The sequence below is a fragment of the Panthera uncia genome, chromosome C2 (genome assembly GCF_023721935.1).
Source record: "Panthera uncia isolate 11264 chromosome C2, Puncia_PCG_1.0, whole genome shotgun sequence".
In the NCBI taxonomy this organism is placed as follows: Eukaryota; Metazoa; Chordata; class Mammalia; order Carnivora; family Felidae; genus Panthera; species Panthera uncia.
In genome coordinates, this window is record NC_064810.1 from 133,276,852 (window position 1) to 133,303,748 (window position 26,897).

Sequence of the window (26,897 nt, forward strand, 5' to 3'; positions counted from 1 at the left end):
ACCCACAGGGGTTTTTGCTGGATGTATGATCTATGGGTGTTCATTGCTGATGTTAAATATTGTTACGTAATTTTTTAGGTAAGTTACATTTCTTAATTTGTAAGAATGGAAAAGGCAAAAGAACAGTGAAGAAAAGCACAAATTAGGTCGGTAAAAAAAAAGTAAGATAGTAATAATGATAAAAAGTAAATTTATTAATCTTGGGTTGATCAAAGTATCCTTATATTGTACTTTTAAAAGATTTAAATACATGCCATGTGCAAGATACAACCACAATAGGTCTCTAGAAGGGCTGGAAATGGAAAGATGAGAAAGGGTATACCAGATAGATACTGATGAAGTTTTGGGGTGATGGTGCGGTGGTTCGGAGCTGATGGCCGAGAAAGAACTCTGGAAGACATCCCTGGGGCAAAAAGGTGATTTTATTAAAGCCTGGGTCAGGACCCGTGGGCAGAAGAGCTGCTGCATGCACTGGATCGTGGCAGGCCACTCATAACATACTCTCAGGCTGGCAGAGCGTCAGGGAGAGAGTGTTCTGGAAGCAAGGTTTCCAGAATCTTGAGGGGCTAGCTATTGCTAGGGAAATGCCACTTACTACCATTTAATAAGACCTCAGTCATGAGTCCCTTCGGATGAATATGGGGTGGGGGTCATAAGCTCGGAGTATGATTGCCAGCGTATATCTTGGGGGAGTTGAGTTTAATAAAGGAAGTCTCCAAAGGAATGTTTCTAGGTTAAATTAGACTTACAGGTTCCTGGGGCGGGGGCATGGTCAGGATAACGTGAAGTCAAGATTCCCTTTTGCCCCTAGCAAAGTGTCATCATCATCATCAAGGCAGATGAGCTCCTAGAGGGAGGTCACTCTGCTGGTTTCAAGGAGTTGTCAGTGGGCTCTAGGCAGTAGGGGAATTTAATTTTGCATTTGCCTTAGTTTCCCACATCACCATGGCAAGCACTTAAACCCCTTTCCCTTGTTCTTGGGTAGCCAGGAGCGTCGGAGGAATATCACACAGATCCCGCTTGGGTGGGGGGTGTGCCAGCCTGTGTTTTGCCCTCAGCTGCCCTATGCTCCCTCATCAAATACTAACAGAAGAAAGCTATTGTAGCCCTTTAAATAACAGGGAAACTGGATGTTAGGATAAAACGTAGTGTTGTTTATTCTCTCTCTGTCTTCAATTACTCTTTCTCCATCCTGAGACCATTTCATCCAGGCGTCTGCTTCTGAACTTGCAAGACTTTTGATAAATCATTTCTGCCTATTTCTTATTCCAAGCTAACCATTTTCAAAGCTTAGAATCTTTAATCTCTCAACTCTGGTAGTACTTATTATCTGAGTACCATTGATTTGGTACTAATCATAGGCTCTGTTTTAATGTTATTGGTATTCACGCATTTCTTCAATTAAATTGTTATAATCTAGAGCTATAGATTATACCTTCTTCATCTTTTAACACCCAGCATCACCTCCTCCTAAGATCTGCCGTGCGGTAGAATCCAGTCGCCTGGCATACAGTAGAAAGTCAATAAACATGTCAGCGGGCAACTGAAAAATGGCTTCTGGAAGTGCATTAAAAGCTGTTTTAGGATGTTTGAGTGCTTTGGCAATGCTGTGTATTTACATTTTTTTAATTTAACATAATTTCTTTTTTTAAAGTTTATTTTTAGAGAGAAAGAGAGAAAGGATGAGTGGTGGAAGGACAGAGAGAGAGAGAGGAGAGAGCGAGAATCCCAAGCAGGCTCCACACTGTCAGCACAGAGCCTGATGTGGGGCTTGATATGGGGCTCAAACCCATGAACCATGAAAACATGACCTGAGCCCAAGTCAGATGCTTAACCGACTGAGCCACCCAGGTGCCCCTATATTTACATTTTCTAAACAATCTCTCAGCCAAAGTTCTCTAATGGAGACAGAAAGAGACACTATGGTTAGAGAGTGACCAGGAGCTGTGCAGAGTTGGTAAGGTGAAGACCATAGCCTGGTAGGAGGGTGCCCACCTCTGGACCTAGCTGGGAACTCCTGCAGGTTCATTAACTGATCTTTAAGGGTGGAGACTGCATCCAATAAACTTTTTATCTCTACACCTGGAACAAAGTCCAACATGTAGTACGTGGTCGATAAATGCTTCTGCAAGGTATGAGAGAATTAAATTTTAGTCTGGGATAATTTAATTCACTCCCATGGCTTCAAAATAAGGTGCCATTGAAGGCTTCCCAGCGCAGGTCTTTAGCTCTGGCTTTTCTCCACAGCGGGGAGGGTGAGTGGGAGGGTAGAGGAGCCAGCCCAGCCCAGGCAGGATGCAGATGTTAGCACTAGAATTTGTACTCTGGGCTTAGGGGCTGATTGGGGCAAAGCTGGATAGAGTGGATTTGGTTCTGCCAGCTGATAGTGGACTATGGAAACATGAAACGGATGTTCAAAAGGCCACGAGGAAGCCCATGGAATAGATCTTCAGTGCTTGTCCCGCTGGCCATTGAGAAGTAGCTGGGGTTCCTGCCTTCTCATGGCATGCAAGATAGGCTGTCTGTTGCAAACCTTGTTTAAACATAGTGGTTTTTGAATAGGCAATATATAAAGCATAGCGTATAAAAATCAAAGGGTACAGTGGGTATATGGTAAAAATAAGTGTGCCTACCACTTTTGCCCAAAGTTACTCTCTCTAAAGACATCTACGGTTACCAAGTCATTCCACTGAGGTTTAGGTACGCACAAACATTTCACATTTAGATATACATATACATGTTTGTGTTTCTATATTTTCAGACAAATAGTTCATCTGATAGCATATTATATTGAATCTTGATTTTTTCATTTAAGACATTATGCTGGAATTCTTTCCATTTTTTCTTGTATTATTTTAAAAAAATCCCAGCCTCTAATATTGTCTGATATACTGTCCAATATTGGTTTCATGAGAAAATGAATGAATGATTTAATAATAGTTTCTAATTCATTCTGAACCTAGAGTCACCAACCATCAGATTTTATAAAATGCCTTATCTTACAGCCCATCTTTAATTTACATCTTTTTGCTTATAAGTATCCTATCGAAACCTCAAAAAGTCTCAAAAAAATTCATCCGGCAGGAACCTTCCTTGAATATTGCCTCTCACACTGTCCTCCAGGAGTTATCTTCAAGCACTTAACACTTTGTTATTTTTGATTGTCCTTTAATTCTTATTTGTTAACATCATAACCATAAAGGTGTGCGTAATACTCAACAGCTTTTATTGAATACTTAATTGTGCCAGACATTTCACTAAGCACTTTAGGTGCATTTCCCATTAATCCTCACAACACACCTTTCTCTCCCTTTAGTGGGAAAATTCCAAGTTGTGGTCCTCTGTCACTTGCAGGGTCTGTATGATTGAGCCTCAGCTGCCATGGCAGTAAAACCCTTTTCTCCTACTCTTTATTACCTTTCCTCCCTTCCCTCTCTCAATTCTCCAATTGCTTCCTTCCTGAAATCACCTGCCAAATAAATGACTTACACTCACATCCTCCTTCAGGGTCTGCTTTTCGGGAAATGAAATCTCAAGAAACTGAAGTTTAGCGTGTGAATAACTTGTTCAAGTTTATCAATACATCGAGTGGCAGGTTGAGGATTTGAGCCCAAAGTCACACCCAAAAGTGCCCTACATGACTGCTAACTAGAGAGTACGTGCCTCGAAGCAGACCAATGAATCCTGACTTCCCTCTGTAGTGTGTTTCAAAATGCAAGCCAACGTCAGAGCTTAATACTTCTGCTGGTCATTGCCATTTTGTTTTGGACAGTCTCTTTCCCACCCTGGCACACCAGGACATGCATTTTAGGCACAGTTAAGCTAAACCCGTGTCCTCTTCATTTGTTACTGAAACTGTGATTTATGAAACAGTTCCTCGTGCTCGTGTAGTGGCTGAATGTCCTCTTGTCATTCTACAGACAGCAACTTCATCCTCGCGAACGCCCAGGTGGCCAAGGGGTTCCCCATAGTCTACTGTTCTGATGGCTTCTGTGAGCTGGCTGGATTCGCCCGGACTGAAGTCATGCAGAAGAGTTGCAGCTGCAAATTCTTATTTGGAGTCGAAACCAATGAGCAGCTGATGCTTCAAATAGAAAAGTCGCTGGAGGAGAAAACAGAATTCAAAGGAGAAATTATGTTCTACAAGAAGAACGGTGAGTGCCTTTCTTAGACTGGTGCTCATTGGGCAGTTGTGAAGGGTCACCCTCTCCCAACTCAGTAATTACTTCATAACTCCCATTAAGGCTTCATGGTATTTCATGTAAATACAGGCTGTTACTGAAGTTCTGCTAGTGACTCGGGCAATAGCCTTGTTTTAGCCATTAGCAGCATAAACTGCCTGAAAACTTAGCATTAGAATTATGACTGCTCAATGTAATATATTAACTGAGTGAATATAAGTTAAAATAAAGTGTGTTACAGTTTTACTATGGTTATTGTTAAAATACATATTAGATACGGTAGTTGTTAATAAAGTATAAATAGATGATCTTATCCGGGGATGTTTTCCAAACTGTATGCCTTTCAGAACCACATCTCAACCACAGTCATTAAGGACAGAGATCCGGTGTTCACTGGCAGAAAAGGAAGTTAATTTAAAGCATATCAGCATAGGCATTTTTCTCTTCCAGTTCACTGGTCCCAGAGCCTTTCTCACTACCTTTTTATTTTATTATTTAAAAAAAATGTTTTTTAAATGTTTTTATTTATTTTTGAGACAGAGAGAGACAGAGCATGAGCAGGGGAGGGGCAGAAAGAGAGGGAGACACAGAATCTGAAGCAGGCTCCAGGCTCTGAGCTGTCAGCACAGAGACCGACGCGGGGCTCGAACTCACAGACTGCGAGATCATGACCTGAGCTGAAGTCGGACGCTTAACCGACTGAGCCACCCAGGCGCCCCTCTCACTACCTTTTTAAAGACAAACTAAGAGACACATGGTATAATTCAAGGTGGGAATAAATTTGCCTGGCTCAAAACTGCCACTGAGGAAATATGAAGCATTTTCTTGTGGTTGCAGTTTTGTGACTCTTCTTTAAATAAAAGAAGATCTCTAGGGATGGGTGTAGTATCTGCAGTGCTTGGGTCCTATGTAGGAATCAGTATCATTATCTCATGGGCCCTGGTGGTTGGGATGAATCCAAGAGGCATTATTTTGGGGAAATGCTAAATCAAAATTAGAACAAATTGCCATTTTCCAGTTTCTAAAATTTTATCTCTTTCTTTAGTAGTCTTCCCTAAAGTAACATAGCCTTCTGAGATTTATCTGGGCACATGGTTGCCAAGGTAGAGAATAGATTTCCCAGCCTCTTTTGCAGTTGGGCTGGACATGTGACAAAGTTTTGGGCCAGTGATATGCAAGAGAACGATTTGTGCAACTTTTAGGAAAAATCCCTAAAGAAATACAATTGTGTGCCCTTTAATTTTTCTTCTCCTTTCCCATGATGTTACAGACTAAATTATGTATCCTCAAAATTCATATGTTGAAGCCCTAACCCCCAATGGGACTGTATTTGGAGATGGGGCCTTTAACGAGGTGATTACGGTCAAATGAGATCATAAGGGTGGGGCCCTAATCCAATATGATTGGTGTCCAAGAGATACCAAGGATACGGACATACAGGAAAGGTGATGCAAATGCACAGAGAGAAGGCCACTGTCTGCAGGCCAATGAGAGAGGCCTCAATAAAACAATGCTGTCAGCACCTGATCTCCATTTTCAGCTTCCAGACCATGAGAAAATAAATTTCTGTTGAAGCCACCCTGTCTGTGGCACTTTGTTAGGGCAGCCCCAGCAAAGCAATGCATGTGGGTCAGAACGTTAAGGCAAAGCTGGAAAGCCAGCTTCCACCGTTTGCAAAGGTCAACATCATAGAGGAGTGCAGAGTAACAGGATGAAGGGAGCCATCCTCCCCCACCCCAGACAGAAGCTTGTACATGCCCATCTTATTTGAATCATTTCATTTGGGGGTCGTTTTGTTACAACGTCTAAATTGCGTTCTAACGCAGGGTTTCTCAACGTTGGTGGCGTTGACATTTTGGGTCGGTAATCATTTGTTGTGGAAGGCTGTCCTGTGCATGGCAGATGATAAGGAGCATTTCAGGCCTCTATATTTTGCTCTCAACACTTAGTATTGGGGTCATTGTCAGGCAGAGAAGTGGGGGCCTAAACATGGGAACTTCATCTTCTTTTATAACGGGTTTGTCTTTGGAAGATATTCTTTGAGCGTGTGAATTTTGGATTCACAGTGGGCATGAAATATTGGAGAGTACCATCCTGGGAGGCACAGAATATCCAATGCTTTGGTATTAGGAACATAGTTCAGACCATTGTGTCCTTCCTAGTGTCAATAGATAAGGCCTATGTAGCAAATATGATAAAATGAAAGGACTCCGGTGCTAATTATAGCACAATCATTGAAGAGAGCCTGAGATTAAAAAAAAAAAAAAGTGGAAGATGCCACTGAGAATGCAGACTGGTAGGGAGTGATAAAACCACCATCTGGTGGAACAAAGAGAAAAGGGATATCTTTTGTCTAAAATATCTGCTGACAGCAGACTTGTCCTTCTCAGGATAGGCACCTTGGATAGGTGACTCCAAATCCACCTGGGTGTCTTCCTTTTTCGGCCACCTCTAAAGTTCTGAATGTAGCACCACTGAGAAAAGTTCAGGCCAAGGAGGAGAAGCCCCAAAAATGGAGATTTGAGAGGCCAGAAAAGTAGAAATTATGGAGCACAGTGTGGGAATTTCCTGAGTTCAATGTTTCATAGGATGTCTGCAGCCTTGGACCTCTTTGGATGGGAATCATTAAAAGCATCAGTTGCCTCTATGCCAATCAATATGGAAAATTGTCTGACGTTGTGAGCAAACAAATTGATCCGGTTACAAGTGGTTGAAAATTGCTGCCTCTCCTATGATAATCATGCTGTATTTTCGCTATTTTTAGAAGTATCTGTCTGCACACACAACAGTGAACCTTTGAAGGCACAATCTGTGCATTAGTTTACTCTGTATCTCCAGCGTGTAGAGCTTGAGCTCAGAGCAGTGTCCATCACAAATGTTCATTCCTCAGTAAATGCTTGCCGAATGGAATTGAAATGGAACATTAGAGGGACCTATGGATACTTCAGAGACTGTCTGGATTTCTGATTTTTAAAAATAAGCTATGCCCTCAAGGGTCCTCCTTCTCTCCTCCAAAGCTCCTTTCTTTTAACTTACTTTCAAAAGTAGTGCTTGTTTCTTATTCTGGCCTGATACATTTTGACCATCTATGACTGAGCTTCTTTGCTTACTGGCCCCTCAGTGTTGCACTGACCTCATGGGACAACACTGCCTTTTCTCTTCCTGCTCAGGCCTATAATAACCTGACTGGAGGCTGGTAATGTGCATCAGAATACTCTCAAGGTTTTAGGGCATCTCATGGGACTTATCGTAAAGGAAGACACACTACGATCCTATAGCAAATATGCCTATTTACTGAGTCCAGAGGAAAATAAAAAGAGGAAGTTCTTACTGGCATTACCCACCTGTCAGAACCCCAGCTCCTAGTCATGTCTTGAGTCTGTAAGTCTGCCTCCTACCTCTCTCTACCCCCCCCCCCCCATTAAAGATCCTTCTTTCATACTTTATGAAGTATGCTTCATAAAGCATGAAGGTTGAATGCTCTAGTCCTCTTTAGGAAAACCTTACTGTATACCCACTAGACTGGTCCTCCTTGAAGGGTGTATTGTCCTCTCTTGACTAGAGAAAAGTGTGGGACACAGCATTCTCCAGAAGAATTCATCCCGCAATGCAGAGTAATTCAGCCTAAATAAAAATAAAATAAAACCATAAAGGGATGGAGAAGAATAGGTTTCATCTGATCCCTTTCCTTATCTCTGCTCCAACAATTTGCTCCCTTCTCTCTGGGTTATTGTGGTTTCTTCTAGGTAACTGTTTGAAAATAGACATATCTAGAGGGGTGTCTGGGTGGCTCAGTTGGCTCAACATCTGACTTCGGCTCAGATCATGATCTCACGGCTCGTGGATTTGAGCACCACATCACGGAGACTGCTTGGGATTCCTTCTCTCTCCTCTCTTCCTATGTGCATTCTCCCTCTCTCAAAATAAATAAATAAACTTCAAAAAATAGAAAACAGACATACGTAGAAGTATATGTACACACACAGCCCTCCGAAAATATACTCATCAAAGAGAGTACAGTCTTTTAAAAGGTCAATAATTATGACAGCTAGAAGAATAATAATGGCTAACACTTAAACAATATTTAGTACGTGCTAAGAACTTTCTCACATACTTAACTTTTACTTATATTAGCCTATTTTTTTTTTAATTTTTTTTTTCAACGTTATTTATTTATTTTTGGGACAGAGAGAGACAGAGCATGAACGGGGGAGGGGCAGAGAGAGAGGGAGACACAGAATCGGAAACAGGCTCCAGGCTCCGAGCCATCAGCCCAGAGCCTGACGCGGGGCTCGAACTCACGGACCGCGAGATCGTGACCTGGCTGAAGTCAGACGCTTAACCGACTGCGCCACCCAGGCGCCCCTATATTAGCCTATTTAATCCTAGAGCTTTTTAAAAAATAGATACTCTTATATTATCATATTGCAGATGAGGAGACCAATATACAGAAAGAATAAGTTTTTTTTTAATTAAGTAATAATTAGGAAGACAAATAGTTTCACAGGTAAACATAATATAAATCTACAGTTATGGTGCATGTAACAAAATGTAGAATTGTCAAATTAGTCTAAATCTGAAACTAATAAAGCATTATGTGTCAACCATACTTTAGTAAAATCATCTATTTTCAAAAAAATTAAGTGATTGTATAATTACCGTAAAGCACTAATCATCGACTTATAGAAATTGTTCATTACTGCGTTGTCATATTGTGTATGATTGTATTTGGAATTTGACTTATTTCAAGTAAAATACCTAAGTAAAATTCAGACGTAAAAAAGCATAATATGTAAATTGTCTTTGTCTAAAATAGAGATAGTAATATTTTACACTTTCACATGCAGACGGAGTTGACATTTCTCCTCACTTGTCCTCCCTCTAGATAGTCAAGGGTCTACCCATATATCAGAAATGAGTACCATTAAGATGCCTTTTCAAAAGGCAGACTCCTCCACTTTTGTGGGTTTTTTTTAATGTTTTTGAGAGAGAGAAAGAGAGAGAGTGCAAGCAGAGGAGGAGCAGAGAGTGGGAGACACAGAATCCAAAGTAGGCTCCAGGCTCTGAGCTGTCAGTACGGAACCTGATGTGGTGCTCGAACTCATGAGCTCCGGGATCCTGACCTGAGTCGAAGTTGGATGCTTAACCTACTGAGCCACCCTCCAGTTTTGTTGATATCAAAAGGCATTAACCAGAACTGTTCTGGGCAAACAGAGGTATGGCTACCCTAACTGAGTGTAATCATTTTATTAATTCTGTGTTCATCCTCTCATTTCTTCTATATGAGTGATACTAATATCTATGTGTTTCTCTCCTTTTCTTATGCATAGCATACTTTGCACACTGTTCTGCACCTCACAGAACACTGCGTGTCCTGTAGGACTGTGTATACCTTGTCAAACTCTAAGGTTCCTTCTGCCATCACCAGGAAGTTATTTTATGAATCACTTCTTAGTATAGCTACATTTTTGCAACTTTCTGAGGTAGGTTTCCTCTCCTAGGGTGGCCTCTTCTACACTAGTATTTGAAACATTTCCCTTCTTTACCCTGATCTTCATGCTCTGACCAAGTTGAGTTCTGGTTCTAGCAGCTTCCAAGAAAGATTTTCTCGGAGCGTTGAAGGCTCAGGCAGCCCCAACCCCATTCTATCTTTGTGTAGCCCACTTGCACTCACCCAAAATGGAGCTCCTTTCTAGTTTCTTTTTGCAAGATTTAAAAAAAAAATTTTTTTAAGTTTATTTATTTTGACAGAGACAGAGTATGAGCATGAGCTGGGGGAGGAGCAGAGAGAGAGAGAGGGAGACACAGAATCCAAAGAGGCTCCAGGTTCCAAGCTGTCAGCACAGAGCCTGACGCGGGGCTCGGACTCACGAACTGTGAGATCATGGCCTGGGCCGAAGTCAGATGCTTAACCAACTGAGCCACCCAGGCGCCCCTAAGATTTTATTTTTAACTAATCTCTACACCCAACATGGGGCTGAAACTCACAACACCAAGATCAAAAGTCACATACTCCACTGACTGAGCCAGCCAGGTGCCCCTCCTTTCCAGTTTTAGTTGTTTTCAGATCTCCAGAGCCCTCCACTCTCAGAGCATTTCTTCTTTTGGAAATGGATAACCTGTTGAGGGTTTATGAGGCTCCAAGCTCCTAGGCCTGTGAGAATTCTCCTTTTCCTATCCTGTTTTTACCTTGCAGTTGCTACTCCTGCAAGGATCTAGCTTCTAAGTCAACTAATCTGTCACAAAGGAGCCAAAAATGTAGTCAGGGAAGATAGTCACTTTAATAAATGGTGTTGGAAAAACTGGATATCCACCTACAAAAGGATGAAAACGGACCACAATCTTGTACCATACACAAAAGTCAACTCAAAATGGAATAAAACTTAATTACTGGGGGTATTGCCCCATCACTCTGTATTCTGAGGTTCCGGGGGGCACACTGTTACACAGTTTTGCTCATGATTTTGTGTGTGTGTGTGGATTTCTGATTTTGCTACCTTAGTTACTTTAATTTTGTGAAAGGATTGGGGATGTTTCAAAGACCAACAACTCTTCACCACCATTGCTGTTTCACGTAGCTGTTTAAACAATCTCTTTAGACCGTGTACAGTTGCTTTGGGGATATAAGCCCAGTCTCTGAGAGTTTTCTTCTCCTTCTTTTTTTCTTCCCAAATTGCCATTTGTATGGCTGGGGTGTGAGGGGAATATCTGAACCGAAGGCATAGTGAGGAAAGGACCCCCCTGACCTCTTGTTGACCACTGATTCGTGCATGGCCCATCTGTCTGATGCTCTCGCAAGGTGAGCACACCCATCCTTCACACCTAGAAGCAAAGGGAGTCTCCGGGGAAATGAACTGGAGCATTCTTTATGCTCTCACATTTCCTCAAAAGTAGGCAGCCACCTCCATGTTGATAAAGAGGTAGTCTGACGAGCAGTTTCTCTCCAGTCCGAAATAGAGAAGGGAAAAGGTCCCTAATATCTTCAATGTTTCCAAAAAAACAATCCAATGCAGCTTCTTTTGTCTTCAAAGCTGTGAAACCTCAGCGTGGAGAGATTATCTCTGGCTTCCCCTACTTGTTCTCATGATCCACAAGCTGAGAAGGGACAGGCTAAGATGTCATCTCATATTGCCATCTTCCAGATTCTAGCTTCTGGGTCAAGTTTTTTAATGGTAGAAAGTTGTTTTTTTCACTGTCATAGAAGACCATCATGTTTGGCTCTATGAGCCCCAACCGTTAGATGTTAATCTTAGCATATCCTCTCCACAGAAATCTTATCTTTTAAGCCCATTTTCTTTTATTGATTGATTGGTTGATTGATTGATTTTATTTCTTAAAATTTTAATTCTGGCATAGTTAACATAGAGTGTTATATTAGTTTCAGGTTTACGATATGGTAACTCAGCAATTCCATATTATCACCCAGTGCTCATTCCAAGACAAGTGCACTCCTTAATTCCCATCACCTATCTCACCTATCGCCCCATCCACCTCTCCTCTGGTGACCGTCGGTTTGTTCTGTAGAGCTAAGAGTCTGCTTCTTGGCTTCTCTTTCTCTCTCTCTTTTCCCTTTGCTCATTTGTTTTGTTTGTTTTTAATTCCACATGCAAGTGAAATCATATGATATTTGTCTTTCTCGGGCTGATTTATTTCCCTTAGCGTTACACTCTCTAGCTATATCCATGTTGTTGCAAATGGCCAGATTTCATTCTTTTTAATGGCTGAGTAATATTCCATTGTGTCAAGCCCATTTCCATACGAAATAGATCCCAGGAAGAAAAATGCGGGAGGAGAGCATACATTTAAGAAGAAAATGAAAATAACAGCTAATTTTGCAGATATAGTATCGTGATGTGTTAGTTTGCTAGGACTGACCTAACAAAGTACCACACACAAGTGGCTTAGACTAAAGAAATGTATTGTCTCACCATTCTGGGCGCCAGGAGCCCACTATCGAGGGGTCAGCTGAGTTGGTTCTGCTGAGAGTTGTCAGGAAGAATTTGTTCCATGCCTCTGTCCTAGCTTCTGGTGGTTTGCTGGCAATCATTAGTGTTTCTTAGCTTGTAGAAGCATCATCCTGATCTTTACTTTCGTCCTCACATAGTGTTTCCTTCTGTGAGTGGCTATGTCAAGATTTCCCCACTTTTATAAGAATGCTTATCATATCTGATTAGTGCCCACCTTCATGATCCCACTTTAACTTGTTACCTCTGTAAAGACTCTATCTCCAAATAAGGTCATATTCCAAGTTAGGATTCTAACATATCCACCAAAAACACCTGGCTACATTTACATTAGGTATATCACAATTTAAGTGACTTGCCCAAGATTGTAAACTAGTAAATAAATAAGCCAAGATACATAAACGTTCTCGGACTTCAAGGTCCTTGCCCTTAAGCCACTGGCTCTCTGTAGAAATGGGGATGGGTACCACCTCCCAGGGGCATTTTGCAAATCTCTGGGGATGTTTGACTCAAGAAGTTGTTTTGTCATTTAATGGGCAGGAGTCAAGGACACTAAATGTACTATAGTATACGGGATTGTCTTGCAATCGAAGAATTGCAAGTATTTTCATACTTTGCAAAGTTTCATACTTTGCAAAGTTTCACACTTTGCAAAATTTCCCAAAATTTCCTTGTGTTCTTTTATGGTTTGTTTGTTTGTTTGTTTGTGATAAGAACACTTAACGTGAGATCTATTCTGTTAACATTATGCAAAGTGAAATAAACCAGTCACAGAAGGACTGCAGGATTCCATTTTTATTAGGTATCTAAAATAATCAGACTCATAGAAGCAGAGAATAAAATGGTGGTTTCTGAGGGTTAAGGGGAGGAGGAAAAAGGGAGTTGTTCGCTGAGTAGAAAGTTTTAGCTACGCAAGATGAGTAAGTTGGACAGATCTATAACCCCAGAGCGGCCACAGTTAACAATACAGTACCGAGTACTGCAAGACTTTGTAATGCCCCATCAGCTTTTCCGGGAAGTAAAGCACTGGTTTCTAATTATCTGAACTTAGAACTTAACACACACTGTTTTGGGGAAGGCTTTAATTTCCCACTGAATTTCCGAGAATAAAACCATAGTGCAGTGAGGAATGATTCAATTTCATCTTGTTCAGAATTTCACCCATTTCTGAAAAATCTCATCACTGACTCACAGGACTTGTCCTGGGTGCAGCAAACACATGTGCCTGGGCTCTGCACGCAGAGTTCTTGCATTCTGGGAGATTCTGTACACGGGTCCAATTATCCAGCTGCCACAGTACATCTTCTCTTGAAGCCAGTCATGCCTGAGCATTTCGTGTTGAGATGCATACTAGTTTATCAGAGATGGCTTCACTCTGATTTTTCTGTAAGCTTACTGTTAATAACATACAGTATTGCTTTTCTGAAAACAACCTGTATAATATTAATTATGATTTTTCACTTTTAAATAGAGAAGAGAGAAATATAAGTATTTGTTACAAAAAGGAATCCCAACTCTGATAGTTTTGCATAACTCTTCTCACTCACATATAAACTCATTCCCAGGTCACCTTCAAGATTTGCCGTCTGTTTCCACGCACCTTCTGAACTATTGCTTAATGTTTTTCTTTATTTTTTACTTTTTTACTTTAGGGACAGAGAGAGCATGAATGGGGCAGAGGGGCAGAGGGAGAGAGAGTGAGAATCTCAAGCAGGCTCCATGCTCAGTGCAGAAAGCTACACTGGGCTTGATCTCACAACCCTGGGATCATGAAGTCGAGAGTCAGATGCTCGACTGACTGAGCCACCCAGGCAGGCCTGCTTAATGTTTTTAAGTTGACTCACTTTTTTTAAAACTCAAATTGCAAGCAAAAGAAAGCTAAATCACTACTCTAAATGGAAAACCAGGATCACTAGCCTCAAGTGGAAGGTAACCATAAATAAATATGCAATGAAAATATTGTAATTTCAAGTCTTGAAACTTAAGGAAAAAAGTGTACCGCGAAATCTATAATAATAAATCTAATTGATTATGGTGTGCCAACCAATGAATGTTATCTAGTTTTCCCAGTAAGAATTCAAGTAAGTATGAATTTTCTCACATTTACAGATAAGGAAAGTATGATGCAGAAAAATAATGTGAACACAGACGTGTCTTATGTGTGTTTCATGATAGACAGTCCTCAGCTTGTCATGACATGGACAAATGCTTAGAAAAATCAAGGTTTTTTTTTTTTTTTCTTTTTAAATATAGTTCGATTTTCAACTTTCTGTGGTTTGGACTTTAAACATATATATTCGTGACAACAAAAACAACTTATTTACAATTTACTGTTTGTTTAGGGAGGATGCCTTCTGTGTGTTGGGGAATCCTTTGTTTACTCAGCTGCTAGAAAATTATTCAGATGAAAATCAGAAGCTGAAAACTTAAATTGTTCAGTAAATACAAAGTGGTGGTGAGTGGGGGTAGGCTTCTCGTAAGTAGCAATGGGGGGAAGAAGAGAGGGAGAGGTCAGGGGGACAGGAAGAGAAGGTAAGAGAATGGGGAGAGCTAGAGAAATGGGAGACATTAGGTGGTGTCTTAACTCCTTTCCCTCAAAATGTCTGAAGGTAGGCCGGATATTTCTGTTTCAATATGCATTAAAGCTAATAGGTATTAAAATGTAAGATATTTATATGAACTAGCTAAAAGAATCTGTTCTACCAAGAGTATGCATCCCACTAGTTGAGCAAGCAGTGCGTTTACTTCTGTGTACACATAAACAGTCTGAACCAGGCATATGCATACTCAGTCTTAGGAGGTCAGCTCATGGTCAAAGAGAAAAGGAAGCAGATTTCTTCGTGAAATCTCTTTTTTATTTACAGTGAGTTGCTCATGGCAGATAGTCATAGTAAGGACCATCACTTTCCTTCTAACACTGAGTTTATATGTAAGATATTTTTAGTGAGTTCAGTTACACTCAGTTTTTCAAATGACTCTGCAGATGGTTTTTAGAATAGTTGATTATGCCCTGTAGGTATTTGAGAATTGGAGCTCAATACAGGAAAAGAGACAAAGCCTTGGGGTGATAGAATGTCACATGATTCTCAAAATCAACATTTTATGTATGTATGTATGTTTATTTATTTTTGAGAAAGAGAGAGAGAGACAGAGAATGAGTGGGGGAAGGGCAGAGAGAGAGGGAGACACAGAATCAGAAGCAGGCTCAAGCTCTGAGCTGTTAGCACAGAGCCTGACACAAGGCTCGAACTAATGGACCGTGAGTTCATGACCTGAGCCAAAGTCAGACACTTAACTGACGGAGCCACCCATGTGCCCCAAAATTAGCATTTCATTTTTTAAAAATTTTTAAAAAATATCTATTTATTTTGGGGAGAGCGCAAGCAGGGGAGGGGCAGAGAGAGGGAGACAGAGGATCCAAAGCAGGCTTTGCACTGACAGGCTGACAGCAGCGAGCCCCATGTGGGGCTCAAACCCACGAACCGTGAGATCCTGACCTGAGCTGAAGTCGGTTGCTCAACCGACTGAACCACCCAGGTGCCCCCCAAAATTACCATTTTAAATGTGTAGCCTCGTTACTTCCCCAATACTGTTAAGAAATGGGCTTGCAGCGTTGCAAATAGAATGGTTTCGTGTAAGATCCAAATTTCAGAGCAAGAGGTGTCATTCCCATCCAGGTAATAAGTGAAAAACAAGAAAATGCTCTTTAATGGAAAATGTAGTGTCTAAGCGCCTGTCTTCTGTGGCTGTGGGCGTTCCCAGACTGGGCGTCACTCACAGTAGCTTTAGATTTCCACCACATGGAGAGAACAGTGAGGTAAGCCAGGAACCTATTTCGACAAGAGTTACAGAACCAGGCTTGAGATTACAGGCAATACGAGAAACTTTATCTTAAGGTGGAGCGAGATCTGGGGCAAAAGGAAAAGTAAATTCTGAGTGAAGCAAGAGCATTTTCCCTGCCAGCCCTCCCATGGACTCAGACCAGAGTCCATGAGAAAGGGAGCACAAAGGAGATGCCATCCTTTCATAGGATCTCCTCAGGCTGTTGAGACTGTCTGAGCCCAGGGCATTAGCCTTCCTTGGGATGGTCCTTTGGCAACCACTAAAAGCTTCACCGTGAGCCTGGAGGATGACGCAGAGCTTAGAGTCTTGCATTCTTGGAAGGCAAGAGGACTAGATTATGGAGACCTCCCCTTTGTGAGTTTTAGAAGTATCGGTGAAGAGCCCAATGGGGACTCAAGTCTACTGCAAAGCTAGTGAACGTAGGAGCTGGGAAGCTTTTTCCCCGTGAAATGGATACAAGCATATTCTTCCTCCCAGGCTCGTGGAGTCAAGGAGGCACAGCACAGTGTATCTAGTGTCCCAGTTAACCATGGCTGTGCAACAGCCACCTCAGAATTTAGTGGCTTAAAATAGTGGCAGTCTCAGCTTACAGTACTGTGGGTCAGGAATCCAGGCTGGGCTTGGCAGAATGATTCTTCTTCCTTTCGGGGTTGGCAGCCATTGGTTGGTAGGTGGTGTTCAGATGGGAGATGCTTGGATGTTCAGATTGGGGGACCTGAGACGGCTTCACTCGCATGTCTGGCCTGTTAGAAGTCTGGGATTGACTGGGACGGTGGCCTGAAGTGCCTACACATAGCCTTCTGGAGGCCTCCAGGTAGTCTAGTGTTCCGCGAACCAGGCAGACACTGTGAGACCTTTCGTGACCTGGTTTAGGATGTCACCTGTGCAACTTCCATACCATGTCAGTACTGTGGTTGGGGCAGCTACAAGTCTACCCACATTCGGGAGAAGGGGACCTGAATCCCAACTCTTGATAGAAAGAGTGATGAAAAAAAATGTGCAACCATGTTTTACAGACTTCAGGTCTAGATTTGTTGCAACATATTTGTCGAAAGAGAGAGGGAGAGCAGCAGGAGGCAAGAGGTCATTTAATTCTGATGCTTATAAAATTTACAGTTTTCGTAATGTCTGAAGGGCCACAAATAGGGACCGTGCTTCCCACAGCTAAGTGTATTAGGGACCTGCGGGTCAGACTGTTGCTGCTAACTTTCCGTTACTTTCCAGTCTGATTCCTCTGAGCCTTTACTTCAGACTTGGCACGCCCCAAAATAGAAAGCATTTTATGATGCTTTTATGATTTTATGATGATTCTCCAATATGCCTGTTCAGTCTTGATAGAAGATTAGTATTTTATATTTCCCTCCTGTGTCTTTTGCATTCAAGAAGCGAGGCTCAGAAATGCAAATACAGTAAACAACCTTCAGAGATGGCAGCTGGAAGGGCAGAGAACTCAGAGAGGACAGGCACACGCAGCCTAAGGGGGAGGCTGCCAGGCAGTTTATCGAATACGAATACTTATTCGTATTCGGGCTTCGTCCTTGTAAGCCTAGGCAGCTCTCCTGGGCTCTTTCCCACATAGCCGAACACGCTACTCTAAGTGGAACCATGTCCATGGTTCAGGTTCCATGGTTTAGTCAATGAGCAGGAGTCTTCTGTCTGTACTTGACGGGCTAACCCCGGGCTGCCCAGCCAGGATGATCGGAGCAAAGTGAGACAGAGGTGCAGATCAGGCGTCAGCATCTTTGTCGGGACCTGCGTAGCTCTGCCTGCCCTGTCCAGGTTGAGCGGTCACGGTTGCTGCCTTGCTAGTCCCCGCACGTCCACTTGTTCACGGTCAGCCTTCCTGACTTCATACAGTACTAACAACTAACACGGAGCGTTCGCTGCGGGCCAAGCCCCGTGCTCGCTGTTTGCTCGTGTTGTTACCTCCGTTTACACCTGTCATCCATCCTTTGCGGCAAATCCTATTAATGCCACACTTCACAGTTAAAGAAACTCATTCCCAGAGAAATTAAGTGGAAGGGCCGGGGTCCGAGACTCCTGATCGCTGCACTCACAGACACTTGGTCATGCTCACGGGCATGGCAGACCTCAGCCTCCTACTTAGGGAGCCTTCACCAGCTCCTGGTCTACGAGAGAGAGAGGGGCTTCCTAGGTGCTGTACGTCCGGGAAGAACCGGCAAACAGTCAAGGAAAGAACCTATTAAGTTACTCATTTTTGTACCTGTGGCTGTTCATATTCCATCTTTATGAGCCAGAATTGAAATGTAACTACCAGCAGTGTCTGAGAATCTTTGGAGCTAAACAAGTTCCCTTTGAAATGAGAAAAACCTGTTGTTTTAAAGGTTCTCTTTCTGTGGTGAGAAGGAGATATGGAGCTTGGAGAATCGAGCCTTGGTAAGGAAGGATCTTCCCACGATATTTACTGTGCCCAGGCCAATGACCGGCTAATATAACCAGAGCAGTAGCTAGAACCAGAAGGGCTTGGGGTAGAGTCTTTGCTGTATAAACTCCCTAAGTATGTATACTAGCTAAGTGACTTGGCTAGTCTGAGCCTCAGCTTGACCTTTTCTGAGGGAGAGAGGTCTGATGAAGGACCAAACGAGGTAACCATTGCTCACACCCATTATTAGGACAAGCTCACACCCATTATTAGGTAACCCATTACGAGGTAACCATTGCTCACACCCATTATTAGGACTCTAATTTGTAGAGTCCCTTGCCTTTAAAAAGATCTACTAAAAATTTCAAGATAGCAACCGTGGATCATTTAATCAAAGCCTGGGGCCCTCCTGAGTGCACGGCCTAGGCAACTGTACCATTTGTATGCCCATGAGGCCGGTTCTGAACATTATAGCCTCTCAACAAACATCCCTTCCTACCATGGCATGTTTCCCTCACAAGAAGAACCTGTCTGCTCTCATTTCCCAGCGTGCCGGGCCCTCAGAACCTCCCACTTAGATGTCTGAATCCAATGTTCGGGCCCTGGCCTTTGGCCCTGTTTCTCATCCCCCCGTCACCTCACTAGAAAAGCCATGGACATCTAACTATCTAACCATCTTCAAAGGGATCCCGCAAAGATGCTGTGATGTCTTAGCCAAGACGCCGTATGTCCTCCAAGTTGTAGAATTACAACAGTCACATGAGAATGTATGCCATTCTAGACATGCCATCCTCTTACCATGAGTGATGATATAATATTGACTAGTTACAATTACATAAAAATAGACCTGTGTTTTATTTCTCAGTGATGAGCCTGCACTCCATGACACTCACCAAATTCGCACACTAACAGGTACCAGAAATTCAGATCTCTGGGGCATCCGCATGGACCTTTGTGCCCCGATGAAGTCATTCTTCCTGCCATTGCCTCAGTTCAGACTGTCATGATTTGCAAGAGTTTGCCAGGGGCCTGAGTTGCAAGAGTTCCACTCAACCAGCTGCCCGATCTACAGTCGGTTCCCCTCCCTGCCTCCATGTCGTCTTTCTACGGTGCACATCTGCCCCCCTGCTCTCTTGTGACAAAGCCCTGGTAAATGCAACCTGCTTAGCCTGGCATGTAGAGGCGCTTGTGAGCTAGCTCTTGTCGGCGGTCTCCCTCTTCAGACTCATCCTTTCTCTTTTCTGCCCTCCCTTCTCCCCTCATTCTTCATCATCCCTACTCCAGCAGAGCCTTGCTTCATCATGTCATAGTTTTTGAAAAATGCCCCATGTTTGAACTCGCCTTGTGCCTTCTTACTGGACCCTCGCCCTGCAGGGAATGGCGCCGCCACCCTGCCCGTGCCCTCCATTAGGCCAATAAAGTCATCATGGTTCAGTTCAAGCCTGTCTCATCTGGGAGGCCTTTGCCAACTGGGACCTTCGTTTCGCATCATGCTTCCGTCCTTCATAGTAGGTACCATCCTGCAACAAGCTGAGAATGTTTGTTTCCTTCAATGTGATGGTGTTAGGAAGTGGGGGCCTTTGGGGGTGATTAGGTCATGAGGGTGGAACCCTCATGAATGGGTTGGTGCCCTTATTTAAAAAAAGGAAAAAAAATGTTAAGGTTTATTTATTTTTGAGAGAGAGACAAGAGTTCTAGAGGGGGAGGAGCAGAGAGAGAGAGGAGACACAGAATCCAAAGCAGGCTCCAGGCTTCGAGCTGTCAGCACAGAGTCCGACGCGGGGCTCGAACTCATGAACCGTAAGATCATGACCTGAGTTGAAGTCGGACGTTTAACCAACTGAGCCACCCAGGTGCCCCAAGGGTTGGTGCCCTTATAAGAAGAGGTCAGAGGGGCCCCTGAGTGGCTCAGTCGGTTAAGCCTCCGACTCTTGATTTCGGCTCAGGTCATGATCTCTTGATTGTGAGTTCGAGCCCAGTGTGGGGCTCTGCACTGGTAATGCTGAGCCTGCTTGGGATTCTCTCTCTCTCTCTCTCTCTCTCTCTCTCTCTCTGTCCTCCCCCACATGTTCTCTGCCTCTTTCTCAAAATCAATAAATAAACTGAAAATTTTTATTTTTGTTTTTAAAGAAGAGGCCAGGGAGCTAGCCTATTGTGTTTCCACCATGTGTGGACATAGTAAGAATTCGGCAGTGTGTGACCCGGAAGAGGACTCACTGTAATCTGACCGCGCGGGTACCCCGGTCTCAGACTTCCAGCCTCCAAAGCTGTGAGGAATAAATTCCGGCAGCCCGCAGCCACCTGGTCTGTGGCGCTTTGTTATAGCAGACCAAACTGCCTAACGCACCCTTTGTTACAGCCTTCCCTTTATCCATGTATCTCTCTCTTGAGGTTGTGCATGGTCGAGGGTGGCTTCTTTTTCGTTTTTCTGGTGCCGTATTAATTAATCATGGTGTCCGCAGTGTCTAGAACAGTCGTTGGCACGTAAGAAATGCTTCAGTACTTGCTGACTGAGTCAAAATGTTTGTTTTACTGTTTCAGATGGAGCCCTGGATGGTTCCCCTACCAGAATAGCCTTGAGACACTGAGTCTAGCCGCACACGCTACTCCAGACGCGTTTTGCTCTTCTGTGTCAGCTTCGTGGTCACCTCTCCTTCCAAGTGTTCTCAGATCTCTGACCTCGCCATCCCCTTTTCTTTCTGTTTCTAGACATTGGTTCCCTTGTTAGGATGATTTTCTTCTTTTCGTATTTGGAGAACCTCTTCTCATTCTCTATCTTGCAGAGATAGAAGGAGTGACATTCTGGAGGTTTCTGCTGAAGCCCTGGTTGAGTCTACAATGTGGCTAATAAAGATGCAAGAGTGAAAAGCTTTAAAACCAATTTCAAAGGTTTATCTACTGGAATTGACAGGGTGTGGTGGTCTCTTTGGGTTGGGTATTGGGGGAGGGAGAGAAAGAAGGAAGTGTTAAGAATGACTCTAAAATATGCATTTGCAGTCGAATCCATCCAAGTTGGCCTTTTATACTTTGTTGGGGGTGTATGTTTTGAGATGAGAGGGAAGGGAAGGCTGGCGTACGGTTTTTTGTTTCAGTGTGTTTGTTTTTCTAATATTTACTAATCCATAGGGCACTGATGATCAGATCCAAGAACCATCGTTACTAAAAATGACATACAGTGAAAAAATATCTTATGGCTTGGAGCATCTCCAGGGATGGGCACTATAACCAAGCTATAACTGGGGAACTGATTTCATCTATGATAAGGACAGTTATTTTTCAAGTCTTCACTTCCCCAGAATTCTTCAAGTTTGAGTCCCCTAAACGATCTTAAAAAAAAAAAAAAAAGCACTGTGTTTCAGAAATTACAGCAGGAGTCAACCAGCAAAAGAAATTTTGTTAACAGTGCTACTAAGAGAAGGTACTATTAAAAGGGAAAACATTGAACTGTGAATGTGTCTTGTGGTTTAAAAAAAATTTTCCTTTTGCTCGAAGTTGTTTCGCGTATAAGATCTCTAATGATTTAGAAAACTACCTGTTTCTCTCTCCCCCATAAAAGATATTGCCAGAGTAGAAGTTTCTCACATATTTAAGCTCCTAGTTGCTTTGGCCTCACTCTTTGACCACAGTCTCCATTTGACTCCTTTACCTCCTGATTGGCATATATTTTGCTTTTGTGATGCAACTCACAAAGTTTCTACTCCATTTCATAATCCCCACTGTAGTTTCTGTTAATGGCATTGTAAGACATGCCTTGTCAGAGATCCCTCGAAGGTCATTAAGCTTATTTTTCGGGTGAAGGATAATTACGTGTATTTTCATTATCAAAAGAGGAAGGGAATGACTACCCTCTATTTACGAAAGGTTGTCTGGTTAATCTCCTTTTAGAATGTGCCAGTATGACATTCACAGCCTAGATTCTACCTGATTCTCGCTTTAACAAAAAGTGCTTAAATACTCTGGTAATACACAGTGTGGTCAAACTCCCAGCGCATGAAGACTTAACTCCCAGAACACAGTAATTTGCAGGCTTCTTCATAAGGGGTTGGCAAACTGGATTGTGGATCATATCTGGCAGAATGTTTGTTTTGTAAAGGACATTTTATTGGAAAATGGCCATACTCATTTTCTTATGTACAGTTTATTACTGTTTGGGCACTACAGTAGCAGAGTAGAATAGTTAAGACAGAGACTCTATGAACTGCAAAAATATTTACTATCCGGCCCTTTACAGAAAAAGTTTGCTGACCTCTGAAGATGAATGTACCAAATCTTTCAGGTTGAATATCAAATTGGAGCCCTCTGTAGTTTAGAAGAATTCTGAATTGTCATGTTTTAACTACATGTACTTTTTTTGTTGTTGGAGGAAAATGCCTGTAAATGTATGGAAACTAGTGAGAAGAGGTTACGCGTGAATTCACTTTTCACAAAACAGTGTCTGTCTTGGGACAGGCTTGCCGGTGCGAATACCTCACCTGAGCGTGAAGGGTAGGGCAGTGCTCCCCTGGGCACTGGGGTTTGCCCTCAAGTTCTGATGAGGTATCGGCTCCATTTTAGGGGAGGAGCAGTACGTTGAGGAAGCTTCTAACTGTTTTACTTCAACATGCCTGCCAAGTTGTGACTCAGGGCAATCTGGCGCTGTGTTCATGAGCCTTTGCTAAGAGGCGAGTTTGCACAATGGAAGAAACGTTCAGTATGTTTGTTGTCTGCATGTTCTTGGAAAGTGCTAAAACGACACCTAAAACTGCAACCATGTATTTATACACTGGAGAATTGTCATGAGATCCTTAACCACTCCTTTTCCATTTCTCCTTCCTTGTTTCCAAATTCTCATCGCAAAATTTCTGCTTTCTCCCCTAGAACGTACTTTCCATCGTTTTACCTTACTTGCCCAATCTTTTAAACACAGATTCTAATCCCAAATCTACTTCAAAACAAAACGAAACAAAACAACTCTGATCAATGCTGAAATTTGTTATGTGTCCTGGGTTCTTTTATCAATAGCAATAAGATATGCAAGTATGATTTTTTCTTTTAAGGTATCAAAACTAGATTATCCACTCATGTGATCATTATTCTTTTGGAGATTTCTTTTAATGTTTGGAGAAATGCACTGTGTTTTAGCACAAAGCCCATGAAACTAAAAGTCATATGACTTGAGGGCTAAGCCCTCCTCTTGTGACAATTAACATTAATCATTCTGAATGGTTTACTCAATTGCTCTGAACTCAGGATTTTCAGCTTTCCAGTAAAGAGTTCCATCTCATCATCCAAAAGATCTTTTGTCAACCCCAGCAATCTAAGCTGGCTGTATGTTACAACTTAATACTAGCTTAGATGTTCAAATAAATGCTGACTAATTCTCCATTTTCCAAAGTAATAAGCGTTTCCTTAATTAAAAACAAATGAAATGTTTCATATATATGCACAGAGATTTTTATAACCAGTACCCACCTTGTACCATCACCTAACTTTAACAAGTATTAATGTTGAGGCTTAGGTAAGCTTGATTGTTTTTTTAATAGTTAAAGAATGAAAGCATTACGTGTACAGGTAAAGTCCTTAATTTATAGAACTAGTCAAAAAAGTATAAAATGCTTTTGCATATTTTGGCCTCTTCAAAGCTCTTAACCATGAGATGTGGTCATATGTCCAGGATGCAGATGTGGTGCAGACAGGTGTAAAAATTATATCTGGGTATACTCAGTGAGTAAATGAAGAATCTAGGACTCGACCACATGCGAGGTCATCTAAACTCTGCATTCTTTCCACTATACCTTGACTCCTTTTCTAAATATATCACTTTTGTAATTAGGGTTCCTCATAAGCAACACAGATTGATTCTGGTTGTCTTATGCAAAAATACTCATTTATTAGCAATATATATTACAACTTATAGAAGCAAAGAGAGTAATGAGCAACCAGCTTTTGAAACAGGCAGGAAGCAGTAGTGTTCTGTAAGGTCTAGGTAGCAGGAGTAACTGGAAAGATTTTTCTGGCCTTCATTGTTCAATGAATCTGCTTCCTCCATTTTTGATCTTGGGTCCCTCTGTTCATGATCAAAACTACCAGTAGAGAAAGACTGATTGGTCCAGTGTGGATGCTTTGCCCCTCCCTCCTGTGAGGGTGAGTCAGAGCACGGGGTTTTGATGGTTCTACCAGGGCCACATGCAGAGGGGTGTTTTGGTTTCTGGTCGAATACGGAGGTTTTTAGTGACAAGAGGAAGGGCATGGATGCTGTTCTGCCAAAAATGTGAGATAATCTACTCAACTAATTGCAGCAGCCATGAGAATGTGCATCTCATATGTCTGATTACAGGATAGTAACTGGCCAATGGCCCCAGCTGCTGTGCTCTGAAATTGTTTCACTGTGTTGGCACAGAGGCCAAACTTTCTATGGGCAGCTTCCACCCAATGACCGAGGGAAGCAGTCGGGTGCGAACTGGATGCTAACCAGTTCTGTTCCTGGGAGATACGGAACTGCCCTGATGGGCACCTTGGCTGGGTGAGTCCCTGATCACCTTGGTGAACTTTCCTCACAGCTGCGCTGCAGTCTAAGGTGCTCTTGTCCAATTCTTCTTCCTCCCCTTTCTCCTTTGCTTGACCTGAGACCTGCGTCATGGCCTTCTCATCATTTGCTTCTAAGAGGACCTTCAATATAGCACACAAATAGTCATTAATATTCAAAAGCAATATTAACTAGCACTTTCAGGAACAATTCCCTAAAATTATTATCCCCCCCCTTTCCCACATTCTTTATCCTTCTTTTGCTCTTATTGCTGTTCTTGTAGCATTTGAAATCTTCCAATAAAGTAGACGATGGTTTATCATTGGTTTTCTCTCCAGACCAGAGTATAAGTTCTCTTGAGGCACAGGACAGAGATCTGTTCTGTCTTGTTTACTGTTGTGCTGTATCCAAACACTTAAAACAGTTTTCAGCCGTGAAGGGCACTCAATAAATATTTGTTGAATAAGTGACTGTCTTTATTTCCAATTGCTTGCAATTTAATCTCCAAATATTTTCTTTCAGGTCCTAAATAAGTAGGCCTAGAGTCCCAGACCCCTTTACCCATACTGAATCCATGTGGACATTATGATTATTATTGACCCCGACAATCATTCCCATTGCCCCCAAAAGACCATAGATTCCTCCAACTAAAGCCTTGTGCAATTAGAGTTCACTTGATCCTCGAATTCTCATTTAAAGCAAGTTCTTTTTCACTGAACAACAGCAAGTTTGAATAAATCTTAAATTGCTTTTCTTAAAGTCAGGTATCAAGGGAGCAAGTCTGCTTCAGTGTCTTGTTCTCAGAAGGAAGTAGCTTACAAGTAGCAGTCAGGAAGCGAAGCCCGTTGGATCAGACATTTTTCTGCTCATGAACAATCATCCTTCACATTTGGCCTTCTTTCCCCCAGAGGATCATTGATACAGAGAGCCACGGCCCAGCGTTGATTTCGGCTGAGTACCTGAGTGCTCTTTGTTTGTTCTAGTCTTAGAAGAGACGAGTCCAGGGGATGTCATTGTGTGTCCTACCTAGGGCTGCCATGGTGTGGAGATCGCCATTTCTGAAGCTTCCTAAGAAAGCAAGAAACAACAACATTGGGAGGATGTGTCAGGCAAATGCTTTATGAATGAGAAGAGGATATGGTGCTACATACATTAGCAACTTAGGTTGCTACCCTTAAAAACTTGAATCGAGAGGCTTTTTTGAGTACATTGTCTCCGTCTCAACACGGGGACTGAAAGCAGCCCCAATGGTGGTTTTCGGATCCCAGTCTCTCATTAGATACGGAAGCACGTTGAAGAGTTAGAGCCACGTGTATGTCAGGAAGGATGCGGGCCAGTCTTAAACGGAAGTAGCCGAATCTTGTTTCAAAAAGAAGTTCCACTCTTAACCTTGGCTGACAGAGAAATGTGTCGATTATCCTAAGGTTTTATTTCATTTTTTTCTCTTACGATATGGCATTTAAGAAAGCATCTGTTCCATGATGTCCCAGAGCATGGGAAGAAAAATTAAACAGCAGCGAAACTCAATCCCCGAAGCACTGCTTATAGAATAAGATCATTCCCAGGATATTATAGTAAAGCAAAATTAGAAAATCAAACTCAGACTTGTGTTTAAATTCATCCCTTTGGCACTTAACAGCTGTGGGATCTTGAAGAAAATACCGCATATCTCAATGTCCGCATTTGTAAAATGTAGTTCAGTTTGGTAAAATATTGGTCAGGTTGATGGATGAGAAGTTCAGGTTTAATACATGTAAAGCATGTGGCATAGTGTCTGACACATGATGGAAGCTTAATAAGTGACAGCTACTACTAGGCTCTTGCTGTGTGCATTGTATTGTTTACATCATCAGGACCCCTTTACCTCTCTTTTTCATTAGGCTGTACCCATTTGACCTGGCTCCCCCTCTACACTTCTCCCTTCTGAATTTGTGTTTAACCACATGTGGAAAATCTTTTCAATTCTAGGTAGTAATTATCTATGTTTATCGCCAGAAGCAGTTTGGTTTTCTTAAAGCAAG

General features: G+C 42.3%; 1 protein-coding gene across 1 annotated transcript in view; it reads left to right on the top strand.

The window, feature by feature from the left end:
* KCNH8 (potassium voltage-gated channel subfamily H member 8) overlaps positions 1 to 26,897 on the top strand; it is a 360,653-nt gene that overhangs the window by 118,757 nt on the left and 214,999 nt on the right. Inside the window, exon 2 of the mRNA XM_049628875.1 lies at positions 3,921 to 4,154. Coding sequence (XP_049484832.1) covers positions 3,921 to 4,154 — 234 coding nt within the window. The remainder of the gene's footprint in view (positions 1 to 3,920; positions 4,155 to 26,897) is intronic.